The sequence below is a fragment of the Pogona vitticeps genome, chromosome 3 (assembly GCF_051106095.1).
Source record: "Pogona vitticeps strain Pit_001003342236 chromosome 3, PviZW2.1, whole genome shotgun sequence".
Lineage (NCBI taxonomy): Eukaryota > Metazoa > Chordata > Lepidosauria > Squamata > Agamidae > Pogona > Pogona vitticeps.
Window position 1 is genome coordinate 173,718,531 of NC_135785.1, and position 19,839 is coordinate 173,738,369.

The following is a 19,839-nucleotide window of genomic DNA, read 5'->3' on the forward strand; positions in this document are numbered from 1 at the left end:
ATATCCTAAGTGTACGATTTTAAATTCACATCTACGACTGTTATGCAAATGTTTGGCCTCCTCTCTAGAACGCTTGTCCTCTTTTTGATGGGAGTTACCCTGACTGTGACTGAGGGCATGGCACAATGGCAGATGTAGGCACAAGGCAAGTATGCTATATTTTAGGCACTAACCTTCAGGACCTTATATTATCAGGAGCCAGTGAACTTTTTTACCTTTTACCCCTCCCCCCCAAAAAATTTATATAAGCCAACATTACCCCCTTGATTTGAAAGGAAGGAAATGATGCAGTGTTTGATGAATCCTTTCCCTCGCCTTAATTCAAGCCTTGCCTGTTCTTTTTTCATAGTTTTGAGTCAGTCTTTCTCTCTCTCTCTCTCTCTCACACACACACACACACACACAAACACACCACCCTCCCTCCCTCCCTCCACCCTTTTTTCCTGCCTTAATTCAAGCCTTGCCTGTTCCTTTTTTCATAGTTTTGAGTCAGTCTCTCTCTCTCTCTCTCTCTCTCTCTCTCTCTCTCTCTGTCTCTCTCTCACACACACACACACACACACACACACACACACACACACACACACACACACACACACACACACACACACACACACACACACACACACACACATCCATCCTCCCTCCCTCCCTCCCTCCATACATTTAAATAAGCTTGATGAAGCCCAGGGTCTCTTGCACCTTCCTTCCCCTTGATCCTTTCCCGCCTCCTGCTTGCTTGCATTCATTTCCGGAGGAAGCAGTCATTCAAAGCCCTGGATTGATTGATTGATTGATTGGGGCTATTCCACAGCTGTAGCCAATTAAGCAGGCTTATCTCTGATCTCTGAACAAATGGAGGATTTACAAGTGCCTATTGCAACCAGGAAGTAACAGGGAGAGGTAGCTTACAATTTGAGGTTTGGCTGCAGGGGTGGGGGTGGGTGGGAGGGAGGGGGTAGCACTCTGCTCATTACCCCCAGGATTTTCACTTTTACCCCATTTGGGGTAATTTACTCCTGTTCCCCGACCACTGTTATATTATGAAGGGCCTCTAAATGTGAAATTCATAAATTTCAAGGTATACATCATAGTTAGCATAATGTACTTTCAGTGGCAATAATCCCTCTTAAACTTAAGTATCCTAGGACCTTGGCATGTCTCTCTTTGGTCCTTTCATTATGAAGCAGAGGTTATGTGGATAAATGCAAGTAGGGTAAGGATCTGTCGATTGTAAATACAAATGCTAATAATAATGATAATATATCCAAGAAGATGGAAACGGTAATTGTTTCTATTAGCAAATCCAATTTGTGCTTTTAACACATAAAAAAACAGAGCAGCAGTGCAAGCTCATGTCCTAGCAGGAACTTTCATCATGTGCCTTCCTAACCTTCCTACTAATGTAAATGTCCATGTTACAAAATATAGAAGAGCTTTGAGCAATTTATCTGCTAAAGCTAGGTAATTCTCAGCTATAATACCTATGGTATCATTCATGGAATATCTTCTCTGTCTGAGGTGTACACAAGATTGGCTGTAGTCTTGAACATATAGGTTATTTATAGCAGCATATCCTTCAATTATAACCTGTGCATGGTGGCTAAATCCAATTTAATTCCAGCTGGACTCATTAAATCAATGAGACATGGGACTCAAAAATACATAATTCAGGGCAACAAAGACAATTGTGAATGTTACTGTGCTTCTTAAATGTAGGTTTACACAACCATCTATATCTTTGTAATCAGAGTAAATGCTACCACCTTGCTTGTGGAGAGCTTATCAGGAACTGGGAAGATCATAGTTAGGCTTGCACTTAGCATTTCATATTTTGATGTTTTAGAGCAGGGGTGTGGAAGGTATGGTCCTTCAGGTGTTGGTGGACTACAGCTCCCATCTTGATCTGCTGTGATGGCAAGGCCTGTGGGAGCTGCAGTACATTAACGTTTGTTGTGCTACTACTGACCCAGCACCAGATTTCTTCCTAATTGAAAAGAAAACATGGAAAAGAAAATATGCAGGACCCCCCCCCCCCCAAATGAGACAATTACATTTTATGAATCTAAGAGACTGGCTTTTATTCAGAAAACTTTACTAAAGGATATAAACTGAGGATAAAAACTAAGCAAGGTTTCATTCAGGCAACTTCATTTAAAGATAAAATCTAAGTAAAGGTTAAAGATACATCATAAGATGCCAAAGATCACAGGAGTTAAAAGCTGGAAGGCGGATGATGGGAGACAATTTTGATATCAGCTATAGTTGTGATTTGCTTTTGTGCTCTTTGTGCCCCAGGACCTTCACAGGTGTGCTGGCACCCTCACTAGGGTGTCAAGGCATACTATATAACCCTTTACAAAAGGCATATGTGCAGGCCCCACTAGTAATAAAGGGAGTACCTTCTCTCAGTCCGATCACAAGCACTGGTGAGGACTCAAAAGAGGGCTTTTTCTGTGGCTGCTCCAGAGGATAGAACTCCCTTCATCAGGAGGGGCATTTAGCCCCTTCCCTCCTTTTCTTCTGCCAGCATCTGAGAACATATGCCTTTAGAGAGGCATTTGGGAGATCAGCAGGCAGTTGAGAGGGGAAGGTGTTTTTTTTAAAAAAAAAATCAATTCACAATTTAAAAAGAATGTTTTCAAATATTTGTATATATAGTTTTAGATTTAAATTGGTATTTTTTAAATCGTGGATTTTAAATATTGTTGGCCACCCCCTTGGGTTCCCACTAGGGGAGAAAGGTGGGATAATTAATTCCTGGGATTTTGATTGCCAGTATTGTTTTGAATATTGCTTCTTGAGACTGTTTTCATTCTGTTGTTGGCTGATAGTTAATGTATTGTTGGTTTAAAACTGCACTTCGATGGGACTAAAGGGTGACCAAATAGGTCTGGGCCCAACCTGGTGAGTTTGAGTCCAGAACCCTCAATTCCAGATTCCTATCAAGCCTTGCTCATCTTCATTGACCTATAATCAGCTGCAGATTATCTCAAACCAAAATCGTGTAGGTAACAGATTGATGTCATGTCACCAATGTAACAACTGAATACAGTCATAACTCATATCTTGTAACACACCACCAGATTATGGGATTTCAGAGAATTCTCACAGTGTAATGTTGAATTTGCCTTCACAACTGAGTATATGTTTGGAAGTAAAATAGCATGCAGAGAATTTACCGAGACATTGCCAGAAAATTGTGTGTAAGATGACAGAGCTATTAAACTCACTGAGAGACTTGCCATTAATTTCAAAAGGATATGGACTATTGTGCCTATACAATACAGTTGTTTGCAGGTTTGCACAGTAGTAAATACTTTTGATTTCAACAGACTTGTTCCCAATACATGTATAAACTGATTCCATGCTACGTTTTTTGTTCCTTGGGTTCCAGTCTTTGTCCTGTTTCAGCCTATTAGTGAGTGGCTCTTGATTTGAATGAAATCAGTGTCACACCCTTTTATGAAAATGAAATTATATATGTATCCCTACATTGTGAAAAATTTGGACAGCAGTGTGACTGACAAAAATTTTTTGCAACAAAAATGCTTTAATGATGAAAGGAAAGGCACTCTACCTATATAATTCTGATTATGAGTATTTTTTCCTTATTTATATAAAATTGTATGAAACTCAGAAATACACATGGAAGAACTATCTCTGATTTCCTATTAACCAATTCTGTCAAAAGGTGAAATTCTGTTTGGATTAGATCCCATTTTACCTCAATGTCTTTTTGTGGGGTTGTTGAATTTTATGGTTCAGTTACTAGACTTTCTATGCCAACAGATCACTGTTTTGAAGAGGCTGTGTTGCTCAGCTTCACAATAAGATGAGTTCTATCAAGCCATTGTTGATGAAACATGTACAGTTTGGTGCACTGTAAGAGCATAAACAAGCAACCAAGTATCAGATTCAGGGTCCCAGTACATTTCTCTGGCTGTGCAGAAACGTATTTAGTCCTAGAGCTAATGGGCTGGAGCACTTAACAGGGCTCAAAGTTCAGACCACCGTTGTGCCTTCTGGGAGAGGGGCTAGCCAAAACCACTTGGAGCATGTCAGGCTAAGTGCTGTCACATGGGTGGTCTTTGGCAAATTGCATGTTCCCAGGGTACCAACAACAACAACAACAAAAAAACCCGGGAGGGTCACTTAAAGTCATAACAGACTTGACAGCACATTTTAATTTTTAATATTTTTCTGCTTGTGTTGTTTTGTTATAAATAAGGGAAAAGCAATTTCTAAGTCTCCATATGTTATGGGATTCTAATTCCCATCACCCCTAGCTACCCTGGCCAATGGCCAATGATTGATGAAAGATGTACTCCAATAACATCTGGAGGACTACAGGTTCTCTTCTATCATAAAAGATGACAGTAAAGTTGCATGCCTGAAGAGGCAATTCTAAATAAAGGGTAGCAAGACATCAATGTTGGACAAAATGTTGCTTGGGATCTCCCATGGTCCCCAGTGTGCTCCCCCCCAGCATCCCCAGCCCCCTTTTTCTCTACATAAAATGCCTTCTACACACTCTGAGAAGATGTGATGGACAATTTCACCAATTCTGTCCCAAGATTTTACATGTTGTATAAGATTTTTTTGTTAGTTTTGGGGAATGCAGGGGTCTTGGTTGGGAATCCGCCACTGTCTTTGGGGACATATGCCCTGGACCTATTGAAATTACCTGTCTCTAGTAGAAGTATTTATCTATGAATAAGCCTCATTGAATTTGTCAACACTTATTTCTAAATAGGCATCTAGAAGACAGCGCTATAAGCAGCTTTAAATAAATTGCATTGCAAACTTTCATAGTCTTCGTAAAGATTTCTCTCTCTCTCTGTCTCAAACATCTTTAAGGTTATTTCCTTATAATTCAGAATCTGCAATACTGTATATTCTTCCCATATTCCAGGTATCGTTGGGTGGCTGACATGTGAAGCAAAATGGCTAAAGTTGACACCTATCACTCTTGCCCAGCTGCCCATGGATTGTCTTTGAAAACTGTTGATGATGACCCTAACAATTTGGAAAATGGATTTATCAGGTAATGCAGCAAAATGAAACTCAAGCATTATGGGAGTATACTTTATAGTCTGATCAAAGTTAAGCATATCTAAAACCTTACATGTAAAATGCCATTTTACATATGTTTGTAATAGGTATGTTTGGTTACCTTGTTCCCAGCTTCACCTACTGTAACATGGACATACTAGTGGGTCTGTCCCTCACTGGGTTACTGTGAGAACATAACAATGTGAAGAATATAAAGCACTTTCCACATTGAGAGTGCCATTTTTTTTAAAAAAAATAATAAATATTTTATTGCATTTTTTCTACTTTTCTATCTGTTGCAACCAGAGTGATTTATTACAATATATTCCATTCATTTCCTCTTGTCTTATAGTCTCTAACATAATATTAATCTAATCTATTCTACTTAAATCGGTGTAGATTTCATCCAGGTATAAAGAGGTTCCCATTTATTATTATCCGATCTATCATCCATTTCTGCTAGTTCCAAAATCTTCTCAATAAATTCCTTCTTTGTTGGCACCTTTGTAGTCTTCTGCTTATACAATTCAAGCTGCAGTTATCAGGTGTAAGGTCAAGTAAGAGAGTGCCAGATGAGATCAGATGTAGAAATGTCACTCTAAACCATAATATCTTAATGCTGAAATATATTCAGAGAAACCTGTTTCTGGAAGAAGAAACCATCTAAAGTAAGCGAAGGGATATGACTGTGAAAACACATTAAAAGGAGAACCTTGCCTGTCATCCTGATTATCTTTGGACTGTGAACAGCAGCCTCCTTTATGAGTCTAATTCTGGAGTTATACACAATAAAGCAGATCACTGTGCTGGCGGGGAAAGCTGCATTTCCCTGTATGTATGTTTTGATCCTCAGTCTCATCTCAAGGTAGATTTTAGCAACATTGAGTTTCTTAGCTCAGAACCCAGGCAGAAGATGATTAATGGACTGTCCCCCCACCACCGATGTCACTCATGACAGTAACAGCATTTGTGATTGAGCAAGGCATGTATGTTCCTCCACGGTTGCCTAACTGGAAAGGCTCAAGGAATGGCAAATGCACATTGAAGGGAGACTAAAACAAGTTCCTTTTGTTGTTGTTTTTATTTTTTTTCACTATTCAATTTGGAAGGACTCACTCACTGGGTGAGGAAGACACATCTTCAGAACTGCAGAGGGTCATTTCCATGGAGACAGGTGGCATGTCTGAATCTCGAAGGAGCTCATTCACAGGCAGTGGAGCAATGGCTAGGTAAGCTTCATTTCCACCACATCAGGACAGTGAGTGTGACCTTGTGGGATCTTGCATTGGAAACATGGAGTGGGGTGAGAATGATCAGCAGTGTTGTCTATGATATATGTTCAGTTCCTTGTCAAGCTGTTAGAAAATAAATGAAACGAAAGGGTCAGTTGGTTTTGATCCTTTGGTCTATCCAGGTTTTGGGATGTGTTGCATTGGGTAATCATGGTGAGCTATGAAACCACAGCTTTTTTTAACTCAAGAAGAGCATATGCAAAGAAGTGGTGAACTATGATCTTGCCATGTATCAAAGCATGATGGAGCTTCTTTCATCATCATCATCTCTAAATGTGGCTGGTCGGTATATCACTCTGCCCATATAAACCTATTTTATTCGCCTCAGCGTTGTCTGTTGTGTGTAAACTTCAAATATATGTGGGAATTAATGCTTGATGGAAGCTTTCCACTGGTGTACTTTTGATTTTCTTGAAGTACACCAGCAGTCATAAGGTTAATTTTTTATCATGGTAAGTGTGGGACTATCATGCACCTGCTTCCTTCTTAGATCATATATGTCTTTTTGCACCTACATGTAGACTTTCTTCCCATTTTTGAAGGGTAAAGACAGTGCATGCTAGGTTATGCACATTTGCCCCATCAAATGGAAAGAGTGAAGTGGATCGGACAGTTGGTTCAGTCTCCAGCATGTTCAACCTATACAGTTTGTGGAAGCTGTAAATAGTTTGACTCTGAGATACCTATAATGATACCTGTTGAAATATTGCATGCCAGCTTTGTGAATTGTCTTGAACTATGTGGTTGTTGGTCCATGGGGTCACGAAGAGTCAGACACAACTAAATGACTAAACAACAACATGTGGTTGTTGATTGAATCCCCTGTCTGTTGGTCCCCCCTTTCCTTTCAGATTATCATGGTTCATCTTATCCCTGAGGTCTTGGACTAGGAGGCACCTGCATCATGAAGACCAGAGGCCAGATTCTTTTCTTGAGCGCATCCGAGGGCCAGAGCTTAGAGATTTCTCAAGTACAGACAGCACCCCCGAATTAAACTATGAAGAAGCAAATGGCTTGAAAAAGTAAGCGGGTAACACTGATTAAATAGAAGAATCTTTCTTGTGGCTGTTAGATTTAGAAAGAAAGAAGAAAATGATTTCTTTCAAGACTATATCGAGGTGAGGGTCAGCTAAGGGCTCTCCTCTCAGACAGATCAAATAAAATGGGAATGTTGTCATTGGCCTCAATGCAATGTGGACCACACTGTAATATTTAAATGGCTTCAAGTCTATGTCAGTATTCTACTAATGTGCATACTTATTTCATACTCCTGATCCTATGGTTGATTGGAGTTCTTTAATGAGACAGTGTTCAAGAAAGTCAGGCAGATAGTGTTCAAGAAAGTCAGGCAATGAAAACAGGCAGTTTCCAATGAAACTTAGATAATATGTGATATGGATGGCTATGTTTATTCTTTGACAAAAAACAAACCCATCACATTTTACTCCAAAGGAAACCAACATTCTGGAAACAGGAATAACAATGTACATAAAATAAATCCAGTTGTTTAAAAAGTTGACCGTGTTTTTGGCAAGGTGGATAAATCAAGATAAAAGGGCAGGGCGTAGAAGCCCACAGAATGGAAGTGGCAGAAAACTGAATGTAATGAAGAAAGATTGGAGACTGGGCACAGGCTTAAAGCCCGAAAGACTCAGAATTTTCTCAAAATATTGCTCAATGGATTCCCACGCGCTCCTCTGGATAGCCACCTGGATTATTTTTTAAAAGTACATTCAGAATACTGAATTGTGTAGCAAATATCAGATCCTAGTTCTGCAGAATGTTAATCTGATAGGATGTTTGTGCAAAGCCTACTCACTCAGTTAGACATGTATATGTGTGTGTGTGTCTGTGTACATACACAGCTTGTTTCTAAGGTGCTATCCTTCTGAAGCATGACTGAAAAAACAGAGTTTCTTCTGATTTTTCTGTGGCTGGGATCGTTAATATTAAGGAACTCAGTCATTCCTCAGTTAGATGATTCCTTCAGCCAGGGCATTTCCATACTCTTGTACTCAAGTGAATGGCTGCTATGAAAGATAGCTTCAGATTTTAGGATGATGGATGTTACAATATAACCTCTGTGATCTGCCTTTTACATTGGTGCCATCTCTTGGGCATAGCTTGGTTGTATGGCATTTGCATAAAACTGCAAATCAGTCAGTCTAAGGCATTGTGCTAAATTTAAAATGTTGACTGATAGCTCCTCACACTTGAGGTCTTAGCAGGTATCTTAGTGTTCCAGAAGTTGATCATAGACCACAACACCCACATCTACACCTGATTTGTTGTAACAAAACTAATTTGTGGGTTTTGTTAGAGTAGCTGAACCATCTCTTGCCCTAAATATACTGTACCATAGAACACAGATTTCTTTCTTTTTTTAAAGATGTAGAACCTTCCTTTTAAAGATTATTGTTCTGTTGACACTGCTCATTACTTTGTTCATCATGGCTCACAATATTTCTAAGGTTGATCTGAATAGTCAGTCATTTCAGGACAGATGTTTTATGTTAAGGCAATTGTGATGTGCGGCTTGTGAGACTCCTTCTTTTCCAGCAGATGCAGCCTATCAAGTGTACTTATCACTTATGATTCTGTGAACACCTGAAACAAAGACTATTCAAAATAGGTTCTAAACTACTCACCATATTCTCCCTTCCCCCACATTATTATTGTTACAGAGTTGCAACATGCCTCTGATCTGTTGTGCTGTTTGCAGCAATAGGAAATATTTCTGCTTACTGTCCAGCAATCTTGGCAATGCTCCTAGGAGGATCATGGGAGAAGCCTGGGGAACATTTCAGAATTGCAGCCAGGTTATAAATAGCCAGATCCTCAACGGTCAAGCATTAATACACCCAAGAGCTGGCTAAAGGGCTTCAGACACCAGGCATGACCACAAACGTGTATGAACTGCACGTGAATGAGGACAGGAGCGGTTGCCCTGAATAGTTATGCAAAGGGGCTTAGTGCTGCGGTCAAAGTTGACCTCTCTAATCTTTTCAACATATGGGAGACGGACTAAAAGTTCAATCAATGATTGATGTGTTAGTGACATGTATGCATATACCGGCCAAGATTTCTTGTTTGTGTTGTCTTTCATACTCTCTTTCTGTTTGTTTGTTTGTTTGTTTGTTTGCTTGTTTATTCATCCTTTCATTTCTGTATTTATTCATTCACTTCAACTCATTGTAGTCAATGGGCTCTGGCCAGATTTAACATCAACTACTCCAACAACACCAATGAAGAGTAAGTACACTTTGTGCCTAGTCTCTCCTAACAATCCCTTTCTCAAAACACACTGCTGACAACTAGGTCAGCTTTCCTGGTCATTTCCTCTTAAGCACACTTTCTGCAATAAATGAGTGCTTTAGGAGAATGAAGTGCTCTCCCCTGTAGACAGCAAACTATCCCCTTTCTTCTTCACAGCTTACTGGTGATGCTGTCTAAGAATTTCAGAGTGCTGGGGGAAAAAGCAAGCAAATCCAAATTTGCAATTTCTTACTTCAAGTTTGCAGGTTGGATACCATCATGACTATCTCAAAACAAGAATAGCCATGATGATGTCTAAAACCTGATAGGAGAGGAATGGGAAGGCAAAGAGGAAGAGGAGGAGGATGTCTTTGACCAAACTCCTGTTGGATTTTACCACACCTGAGAAGGCACCTGGGCAAGCAGTTTTTGTTTTTTTATGAGTGCCTCAACATATAATGGACAACCTGCAAAATTGTATCTACTATTCCAAGCTCAGAACAGGATTCTGGCCTTTGAGCCTTGGCCTTTCTAAATTAACCTCACTGGTTTTTTTTTTTTTGAGTTTGTTCCTGATTTGTTACATGCATAGTTTACAGATACAGGTCTTTCTCTAATATGCAACACACTCAAAATCTCTCCCATGTTTTAAAATCTTGCAGTGTGTTTTCCCCAAATTTCAAGGATTTCAGCAGGGCACTGTAGGTGCCACAATTGATAAGCTCCGGTCCTCTTATTTCTTATGAGATTTTGGCTCATCTGGACAGGCTCCAGCAGGGATCTGGTGCAGCAAATGGAGGTGAAATACCAGTTGTACAATGCAATCCTATGGACATTTTCTTGCAAATAAATGACACTGAATTGAATGTGGCACTTGCTTCCAAGTAAGTATCTATAGGATTGTTTAAGGCTGCAGCCTTAATAACTTAAATTCTTAGGGTTCTGAAATAGCCGGAATTAATCTTACTGATGTTGGAATTAACTTCAAACTATTAACATAAGCAAGCTGGAGAAGTATATTTTTCTTTTTTAAAAAAATTAAACTCCTGTATGATATCACTAGTGGGTTTCTGGCATTAGCAATTGTGCAGTAGTGGTTTCTTGCATCAGTAAGGGGTTGGATTAGATTATTTTTGTGGTCTAATCCATTGGTTCTTAACCTTGGGTTACTCAGGAGTTTTGGACTGCAACTCCCAGAAGCCTTCACAACCAACTGTGCTGGCTGGGGTTTCTGGGAGTTGCTGTTCAAAAACATCTGAGTAACAAAGGTTAAGAACCACTGGTCTAATCCAACCTTCTGGTCCTAAATAGGATTTTTGTTGTTGTTGCCATTTCTTAAAGAATGGACAACACACTTGGAAAAACAGTGGGCTGTTTTCATTGTCTTGCAGCACCCCAAACACTTCTGATCTATGTAATGCCAACTGTTCTGTGTTAGAGGTGTGAATGGCCCTTCTATGGATTTAGTCTCACCTCTTCTAGACTACTTAAATATGTTCCCAGTGTAAGAGTTCCACCTGTGGGTAAACAATGAACGATGCTAAGTTTATTACACTGTATTACACAGAAAAAAGGAAGAAAAGAAAGAGATTAAGGAGGAAAAAAAGGAGGAGGAAAAGAAAGAGGAGAAAAAAGAGGAAAAGAAAGAGGAAAAAAAGGAGGAAAAGAAAGAGGAAAAGAAAGAGGAGAAAAAAGATGACAAAAAAGATGATAAAAAGAAGGAAGAAGAGTAAGTATACCAGAATAACTGTATCTCTGCAACACACTTGATGCTCAGTAAGGCGTTGAACAGGGCATAATCAATTAATTGTTACTCAATTATCTCTGGAACGGCCATAATGTCAAAATTTGTGATCAGTTTTCATTCTACAATTGTACATTCTAGAGTTGTTTTGGAAACCTACTAATTATGGAAAATTGGGACTTTCACACAGTCTTTTGCAAATCTGCATGTAGGATGTATTGTAGCATGCCTAAACATGACGACCATGCTGCTGAGTCATTATAGCAGTACTGTGCATGCTACTTCCTTATTATGCCACTATAAAGATTTGTAGCCAGACAAATTGTGTAGGGTTTCTCTTCTCACATGAAAAACTCCTGCACTACTTTTGACACTAAAAAGACAGAACTTTATTAATAGCCCTAAAGAAATGACAGATCTGTGTTGGAATGCAAACAAGCCAGTGTGCCTTCAGCTGGAAGTAAATGCCACAGAGTTCAGTGGGATTAACTTGAAGCAAGTGTGTATAAAAACAAAAACAATGTGCTATCAAGTTGATTCCAATTTATATTGACTCTTTCCGAAGTTTTCTAGGTGCAGAGGACTCAGAAGTGGTTTACCAGAGACCTCCTCTGAGGGCACTCTGGAGCTATGGAGCCTGCCCAAGGCTACACAAGCTAGCAGTTCCCCTGCATGGAATGATGGGAGAATTGAATTCACAACCCCTGGCTACATAGTCAAGTGCCCCAGCTCAGTTAACAGTTTAGCCAGCTGAGTGGGTCTATGGTTTCAGGAGCTCAAAGCTAAGCATGTTTATTCAGATGTTCTTTTGTGGACTTGACTTCTTCCTAAGTATCCTTAAGGTTCCAGTCCTAGTTGTGGATTCTTCAGTGTGTCCCCATTTGAAAGGATTGCCATCCATGCAGCATAATGGAAAGAAGGCATACACATAGAAGCAAAGTAAACTTTGATTGCAAGAAGTCTGTTGCAAAGATTACATCCCAAGTGTGTGTAGTGTACCAGAGATAAATGATTAAATAATAGAGATAGTAGTATATTTTGTATATTGGTAGTAAACTTGTAGTAATGCTGTTTAGAAGCTAGTACAATATCACTAAAGCTTGTTAAGAATGTCATGTCTTGTTTTTGTTCTGTCCTGCTTTTATTAGCAAGAGTGTAAAAAGCACCTTCTGTTTGTGGTGGAAAAAAAACCCAAAAGAAAGCAAGAGGGGGTTCCTATCGTGCTGCTCATGAGGATCTCTTTTTGCCACCTTTACTCTCTCTTTTCCCTTTAGGTGTGTGATATTTAATACTGCTGTAGTCTTACAGAGCCCCCTTGAGGTAGTCTGACTGCAAATCTGTTAGCATAAGAAGAGGCTTCGACAGGCAACCTGGAGAGCAATTTACTCGATTTTCTGATCCGTTTCGGCCTCCAGGTACTATGGAGTGCCTGTCAGAGTTCCTCTCCCCAACGTCATCTATCCAACCCAGGCCATGCTCCTCCAGGTAGCCACCCCAAGGGAGACTCATAAGTCATCTACAAGAGGTTGGGCCTTCTTTGTGGTGGCACCGACTTTGAATAACTAACTCTCAGTGGAGCTATGCTTGACCACTTCCCAGTTAATGTTTAAAAGGCAACTTAAAACAGGGTGGAGGCTTTAAATAAGTAAATAATAAATAAATAATTGGATTAAAGCATATGGTTAAATTATGTGGTTTTGCTGTTAGATTAAAGCTGGTTTGCTAGGTCAGATGAGATAAAAAACCTGACAGTTTCAGTTTATGAATGTTTATTATTTATTATTTATTTATTTTATTTATATCCCACCTATCTAGTCAGTTAAGACCACTCTAGGCGGTTTACATGTTCATGCAGGCGTTGTGTTGGGCCAGTTGAAAGGAATTTATGCCATTCATTAACATACTCATTTACCGCTGTGGTCATTCACCTTTCATACCTCATAGTCCACCAATCATTGGATCAAGTCCGTACATGGTCCTCCTTTTGCTGGACATCTGGCAACCCTAAGTAAATCCCACAGATTGAGTGGACCTATTCTGGTTGGGCCTCCCAACTGTCTTGAGTGTCCAAAGTTACTGTTATCATGACAAAAGATCACAGATGAATAATCCATGTAAATCAGGCTGTTGGGGAAGAGATGAGGGTTGATCGAAAATTAGTTTTTAATAATTATTATGAAAACTCTGTGTCTTACCTAAACAATTTCTATTTCCTGAGAATGATGGCCTTGGTGAACTGCAGCCATTATAGCTTGCTTGTGGTAGGGGATTCCCTCTGAATGCAGAATTTCTGCTTCCTGTGATTGGGCATGTGTGCACGTACCTTCTCATCTATAAGTTTCTACTTTCAGGAAGAAAAAAGAAGTCTTTGTGATGGACCCTTCGACCAACATGTACTATAGGTGGTTGTCTATCATTGCAGCACCCGTGTTCTATAACTGGTGTATGTTAATATGTAGGTAAGGATTGTTCTTTCATGGGGGCTTTTGTTTGTGTTGCTGCTGATTTTGGATTTAGCCCTCTCTCCCCGTTTCCCACAATAAATGATATACTGGTGTTCTTCACAACACCAGTACAGTATATCATTTATTGAAAATTAGACCCTCTGACTTTCTGTATGGTACCACAGCATTTCTGTACTCCTGCTTGATTAATGTCGGCCTCTCAGAGAGATAGTGGCATACATGCAGAAGGAAAAATAACATAATAACTTTTCTGTGCTACCCATCCTCTGCAGAATTTATGTGCCATGTTGCTGGGCTTACTCTGACCCCATTTCCTTAGTTAATGCATGGTGCTGACAGACTTAGTCATAGTTATTAAGTAAATGGGATTTCAACTAGTCACAACCAATTAAACTCCCACTGATTTCAGTGGGAATTCCTTAAATATGACTAACTCTGGACCCATCACTTTAAAATTTTGTTTTAAAGCCCTATACACTTAAAAGTGTATAGAGAGGCAGTGGAAGACAGGAGGGCCTGGCGTGCTCTGGTCCATGGGGTCACGAAGAGTCAGACACAACGACTAAACAACACTTAAAAATGACTAAGAAACAAAAATATTTAAGCAAAATACTTCAGCTTCCATTCTTCTTCAGCTGCTCTGGTAAAAGTAAGCTTACTTACATACAAGTTGTATTAGTCCATGCCCTGCTCCTTCTGAAACAGGAATTCTGTTTTTTCCCCCATCTCAGATTTGTAGCATTTGTTGTGTTTACAGTGGCCTCCAGGCGCCACCTGGTGGATTGAGAAAACCCATAATCTGCAGGTTTTTTAATAGCCTGAAGCTGCATCCTCAAAGCACTCCCCACCCTGGTTACCAGATTAATCACACAGTGCAATTAAGCAAAATCCATCTCTGAATTTGTGACCATAATCCAGTGTTAAGCACTGCTAAACCATCTTATTTTTTTTCAGTGGATAGATTGGCATGTGTTTAAGTCTTTCCCCTGTTAGGGATAGCCTTGGACCAGTTGTTTGCTCTATTCAAATCTTCTTTCTCTTCTCTTCTGTTCTTGTTTAGAGCCTGTTTTGATGAGCTCCAAATGAAGCACCTTACACTCTGGCTAATTTTGGATTATACCTCTGATGCCATCTATGTCATGGACACGTTTGTCAGATTCAGGACAGGTGAGTTCTTTGAGCCATTTTCTGTGAATAATTTGGGAGGGGGGCAAATAGTAATTGAGGTCATCTAGTGCCGGAATGGGGTGGGGATAACGTTTGGCACCCCAGGTGTTTTGTCGGACAACTCCCACACTATTTTAGGATTGCCTAGGTTGTGTGGGGCTGAAGGGACTTGTAGGGCAGACTCAAGGTCTGGCTTGGGAACATTGAGGATGATGACAAGGTTGCCGCTGCCACTCACAATCTGTCTCCTGGCCATTTTCTTCCACCGCTGTGATGTTTTCTTCCCTTAAAAGACAGCCTGGCCAGTTCCGTATCACAGTGATTTCTTAAGTCAGGCTCTTGGCATCATCCTTGACTTGGGAGGTCCTTGGGGCCAAGGCCTTGTGAGAAGATGACACAGGCAATTTTTCTGCCCATTCCTCCCACACATAGGGGGCCTCTCAAAGTAGGCACAATCCCAAGAGCCAGTTGACAAGGAGCCATGATAGGGAGGTGATTCTAGGAATCACATTTCTTCTCTCTCCCCTCTCCCTCTGTAGATGTTGCCACACAGGGAGGGCAGGGAGCAGGAGTGATTTTCCTCCCTCCTCAGATGGAGGAAGAGCTTGTGTCTGGACTGTCCTAACCAAAGACAGGCTTTCCTACTGTCATTCAGACACAATTCAGGGCATGTTATCCATGGTCTCACTCTCCACCCCAGGTTAGCAACGTGAAGTGCTCGCTCTGGGGTTGATTGACTGATTAATTGCATCTCATCTTTCTAAATTCCTTACGGCCTTTTTCGTTCTTAGTTCCACCCTTTTAGGCTGAACCAATATTTCATAGGGGTTACAGTAGGACTGGAAAACCTACTAAGAATTTGCCATAGTCTGTTTAATAGTAAATTAAATGTACAGTAATGTTTACCTTAAACTTCAATGTCTATGTTTCACCTGGCATGGACGAGAATTCGAGTCGCTGTCAAGTTGGACTTTAAGTCACATCACTGACTTGACTCAGGTTTTTTCCCCCTCCAATGACTGGGATTCGACTCATGACTTGGAACCAACCCACCTCTCCCTTCTTTTCTGGGGAAACATGTTTGTTTTTAATAGGGACTTGAACTTGGGACTTGAGACTCAGGGCATGGTACAAAAGACTTGCCAACATTGCTGTCCCCTGGTATCCAAAAGATCACAATGTAAGCACAGTATGAAAGGCATTTTTTATTTTTATTCCATGATACAGAAAGAGAGTAGTGTAGACAGCCATTATTGAAACAGCTCTCTCTTATGAGCCACCTGTTTCACCACTGGAGTTTGGAAATCATATTTTTATTATTATTACAGCATCAAAATCCTCCAGCTAGAATGTCCATTGGCCATGCTGGCTAGGGGAATCTTGGGACTATAGGCCAAAATATAACTTTCCCAAGCTTTCAAAAAATTTTTTAGCATAGGAACCAGGAGAACATATGGCCCATAAGGGTCTTGCAACATTTTACAGGAGTATAGTAGTGTAAAATGAGACAATGAGGGTGACTACAGCAGCATCTTTTCATCTAAACATATATGAGAACATGATATAGACATTTTTGTTTAAGAAATCTCTTGCTTTTATTTGTTGTTTCTCTTGTGTGTTAAGGTTTCCTTGAGCAAGGACTGCTTGTTCGAGATGCAAAGAAATTGAGAGACAATTACAAAGCCACACAACAGTTCAAGCTGGACCTGCTGTCTCTTTTCCCGACGGATCTGGGTTATTTGAAGTTTGGATTGAACTATCCCGAACTACGATTTAATCGATTGTTCAGGTTTGCCAGGCTATTTGAGTTTTTTGACCGTACAGAAACAAGAACAAACTACCCAAATATGTTCCGTATTGGGAACCTTGTCTTGTACATTCTCATCATTATCCACTGGAATGCGTGCATATTTTTTGCCATTTCAAAGCAAATTGGATTTGGAACAGATACCTGGGTCTATCCCAACATATCCCACCCAGAGTATGGTCGTCTGTCCAGAAAATATATTTACAGTTTGTATTGGTCGACCTTGACCCTAACAACCATTGGTGAAACTCCACCTCCAGTGAAAGATATAGAGTATCTATTTGTGGTCATAGACTTTCTGGTAGGTGTACTTATCTTTGCTACCATTGTTGGTAATGTGGGCTCTATGATTTCTAACATGAATGCCTCCAGGGCAGAGTTCCAAGCTAAGGTTGATTCTATCAAACAGTACTTGCATTTCCGAAAGGTCACAAAAGACTTGGAAGCTAGGGTCATTAAGTGGTTTGATTACCTGTGGACCAACAAGAAAACTGTGGAAGAGAAGGAAGTTCTCAAGTACCTTCCTGATAAACTGAAGGCTGAAATTGCCATAAATGTACACTTGGACACTCTAAGGAAAGTCCGTATCTTCCAAGATTGTGAAGCTGGGCTACTTATTGAGCTGGTGTTGAAGCTAAGACCAACCGTCTTCAGTCCTGGTGATTATATCTGCAAGAAAGGCGATATTGGAAGGGAAATGTATATTATAAAAGAAGGGAAATTAGCTGTGGTGGCAGATGATGGTGTGACACAGTTTGTGGTCCTAAGTGATGGCAGTTACTTTGGTGAAATCAGCATCTTAAACATCAAAGGCAGCAAATCCGGTAACAGAAGGACAGCCAACATCAGAAGCATAGGTTATTCTGATCTGTTTTGTTTGTCTAAGGATGACCTAATGGAAGCGCTCACAGAGTACCCTGATGCCAAAAAGGCACTGGAAGAAAAAGGACGGCAGATTTTACTGAAAGACAATTTAATTGATGAAGAGGCAGCAAAAGCAGGAGCTGACCCCAAAGACTTGGAAGAAAAAATAGAGAAACTCGAATCGTCCCTGGACATTCTCCAGACCAGATTTGCTAGACTCCTGGCAGAATACACATCATCCCAGTCCAAAGTCAAGCAGAGACTTGTAAAAGTGGAGACCAAAGTGAAAAAATATGGAAGTGGTACTTTGTCAGATGCAGGGGACGAAGCTGAGAAACCAGCAGAAGAGAAAAAGAACTGAGTGTACATTTTTACTTCTGTTCAGCACAGAATATTGCATTGTAAAAGACAAATGCACATGCAAATATGTGAAGACTGTTCTTTTTATACGGACTAACAGCAACGAGTTTGTAGAGTTTTTAATTGAAACAATTGTCTTGTAAACAAGAAATTATTATATTTTATGATATTCCTAGAAACAGATAATCACTCCTGCATTTTCTTTGGTTCTTTTTGTACCGATTATAGGTTTCTTACAAGCCATGACTTAGTAGCAATTTGTGCAGGTCAGACCACATTTGTTAATGTCCCACTTTATTCGATGCTGGATGGTGTCTTATGTAAACCAGGAGTGAGTGAACTAATTCCAACAGATGCACACATGAAAATATACAGCCTGTATATTTTCTTACATTGAAATTGAAGCAGTGTCATGATAACTATAACCTGTCCATTTTCACAGTACATTCATTTTGCTCACGTGGAAATGATCAAACTTAAAACATAAGCAAATACATCGACATAATACAGGCAGGCTTGCTACACTGTGAATGAACTATTCTTATATTTACCTGCTTCAAAGCTCTGAGATCTTGCTATTCCGCTATTCTCTGGTCATTTGATAGATCTGAAGGAATGCTATGTTTCTTTCCTAAGGAATTACATGCGTATACCTAAATAGCCTAGTCAGGGTGCTGTAGAAGTCCTATCACTGAGTTTTGTCCAGATGAACATTCTCCTTGTTCCAATATTGAGCTCAAGAGAAACTGGTTCTACAGTCTGCAGCAGCTGGCTATGGACATTGCTACTTGGTCAGTGCTTATGACATTATGAGCTTACTTCCCCCTTCACTTTGGGGCACTGTGTCAATGTTTAAAAACATGATGGTTACTTTACCAAAAAAGAAAAGAAAACAATTGAAGGTGTCAAATAAACTCAGTTGCACAAAACAGTGCACTGAACAGTAATAAGGCAGATAGCTATCCTTGAACCATGTGGGGAGGTGGACTAAGAAATCAATGTTTAAACTAGTTGCAGCCATATTTAATACTTGTAGCATGAAGGCATGGGTAGTTTGGGCTTACCATTAGAGATTGGAGGGGAGTGAACAAGAGATATGGAGTTAAGAAGAAAGCTTATCTTGGTTTTAGATATATGCATCCACAGTGTTATCACATGAGAGAAAATGACCTGTATCCTCTAGGCTTTGGTGCTCTTACCTGCTTCCTTTAAAGCCTATGGCACCATATATATGTGGTGGTTTTTTAGCGTCAAGGCAATAAAAATATAAACAAAGGTCTCTGTTTTTTTAAAAAAATTGCAGCCTTCCTATAAAACAGATGTTGTCAAAGGCAACAGTTGGATCACCACCTTATGAGATTTCCAAGACCACCCGTTGGCTTCACATCTCCATGCCTAGGAGTAGTTAAGTCCTATCCATTATGGTGACTCCTACCATGCTTGTCCTCCAGGCCACCGAATCATTCTGTTGTCTGAATTTAGCTTCAGTCAGTTTACCTAATTTGCTCCCCACTACATCAAGTCTCACATCAGATGAGAATGAGAGGTTGAGTTGAGCAACAATAGCATTTCTTGCCAGAACATTATTAAATTTGTCCAATAACCTCCTATATAGCCACTTCAAGTATAGTGGCCATACTTAATATGCTATGGCCAATTAATGCTCAAAACCTTGCTGCATATCAGGGACAGAGCTAAGAGTGAGTATTCAAGTGAGATAGTTCTTTGCATGCATTCTTAAGGGGTATGGTCAAGTTAAGAGACAATAGCACATTTTAATCAATGGGGTTGTGGGCTGGATAAAGCCAAGTGGGATCCTGTAGACTGATA

At 40.0% G+C, this 19,839-nt stretch overlaps 1 protein-coding gene across 2 annotated transcripts in view; it reads left to right on the plus strand.

Annotated features, from left to right (window-relative positions):
* The window catches only part of CNGA3 (cyclic nucleotide gated channel subunit alpha 3), a 57,746-nt gene extending 38,841 nt beyond the window's left edge, over positions 1-18,905 (plus strand). The window contains exons 2-9 of one of the 2 annotated variants that reach the window (XM_020809552.3): positions 4,916-5,047; positions 6,165-6,284; positions 7,199-7,369; positions 9,546-9,599; positions 11,170-11,331; positions 13,698-13,805; positions 14,872-14,978; positions 16,602-18,905. In XM_020809552.3, coding sequence (XP_020665211.3) covers positions 4,947-5,047; positions 6,165-6,284; positions 7,199-7,369; positions 9,546-9,599; positions 11,170-11,331; positions 13,698-13,805; positions 14,872-14,978; positions 16,602-18,010 — 2,232 coding nt within the window. In that variant the 5' untranslated portion in view covers positions 4,916-4,946 and the 3' untranslated portion in view covers positions 18,011-18,905. The remainder of the gene's footprint in view (positions 1-4,915; positions 5,048-6,164; positions 6,285-7,198; positions 7,370-9,545; positions 9,600-11,169; positions 11,332-13,697; positions 13,806-14,871; positions 14,979-16,601) is intronic. The other variant, XM_072994448.2, reaches the window with a different exon arrangement.
* Positions 18,906-19,839: the final 934 nt, after the last annotated feature.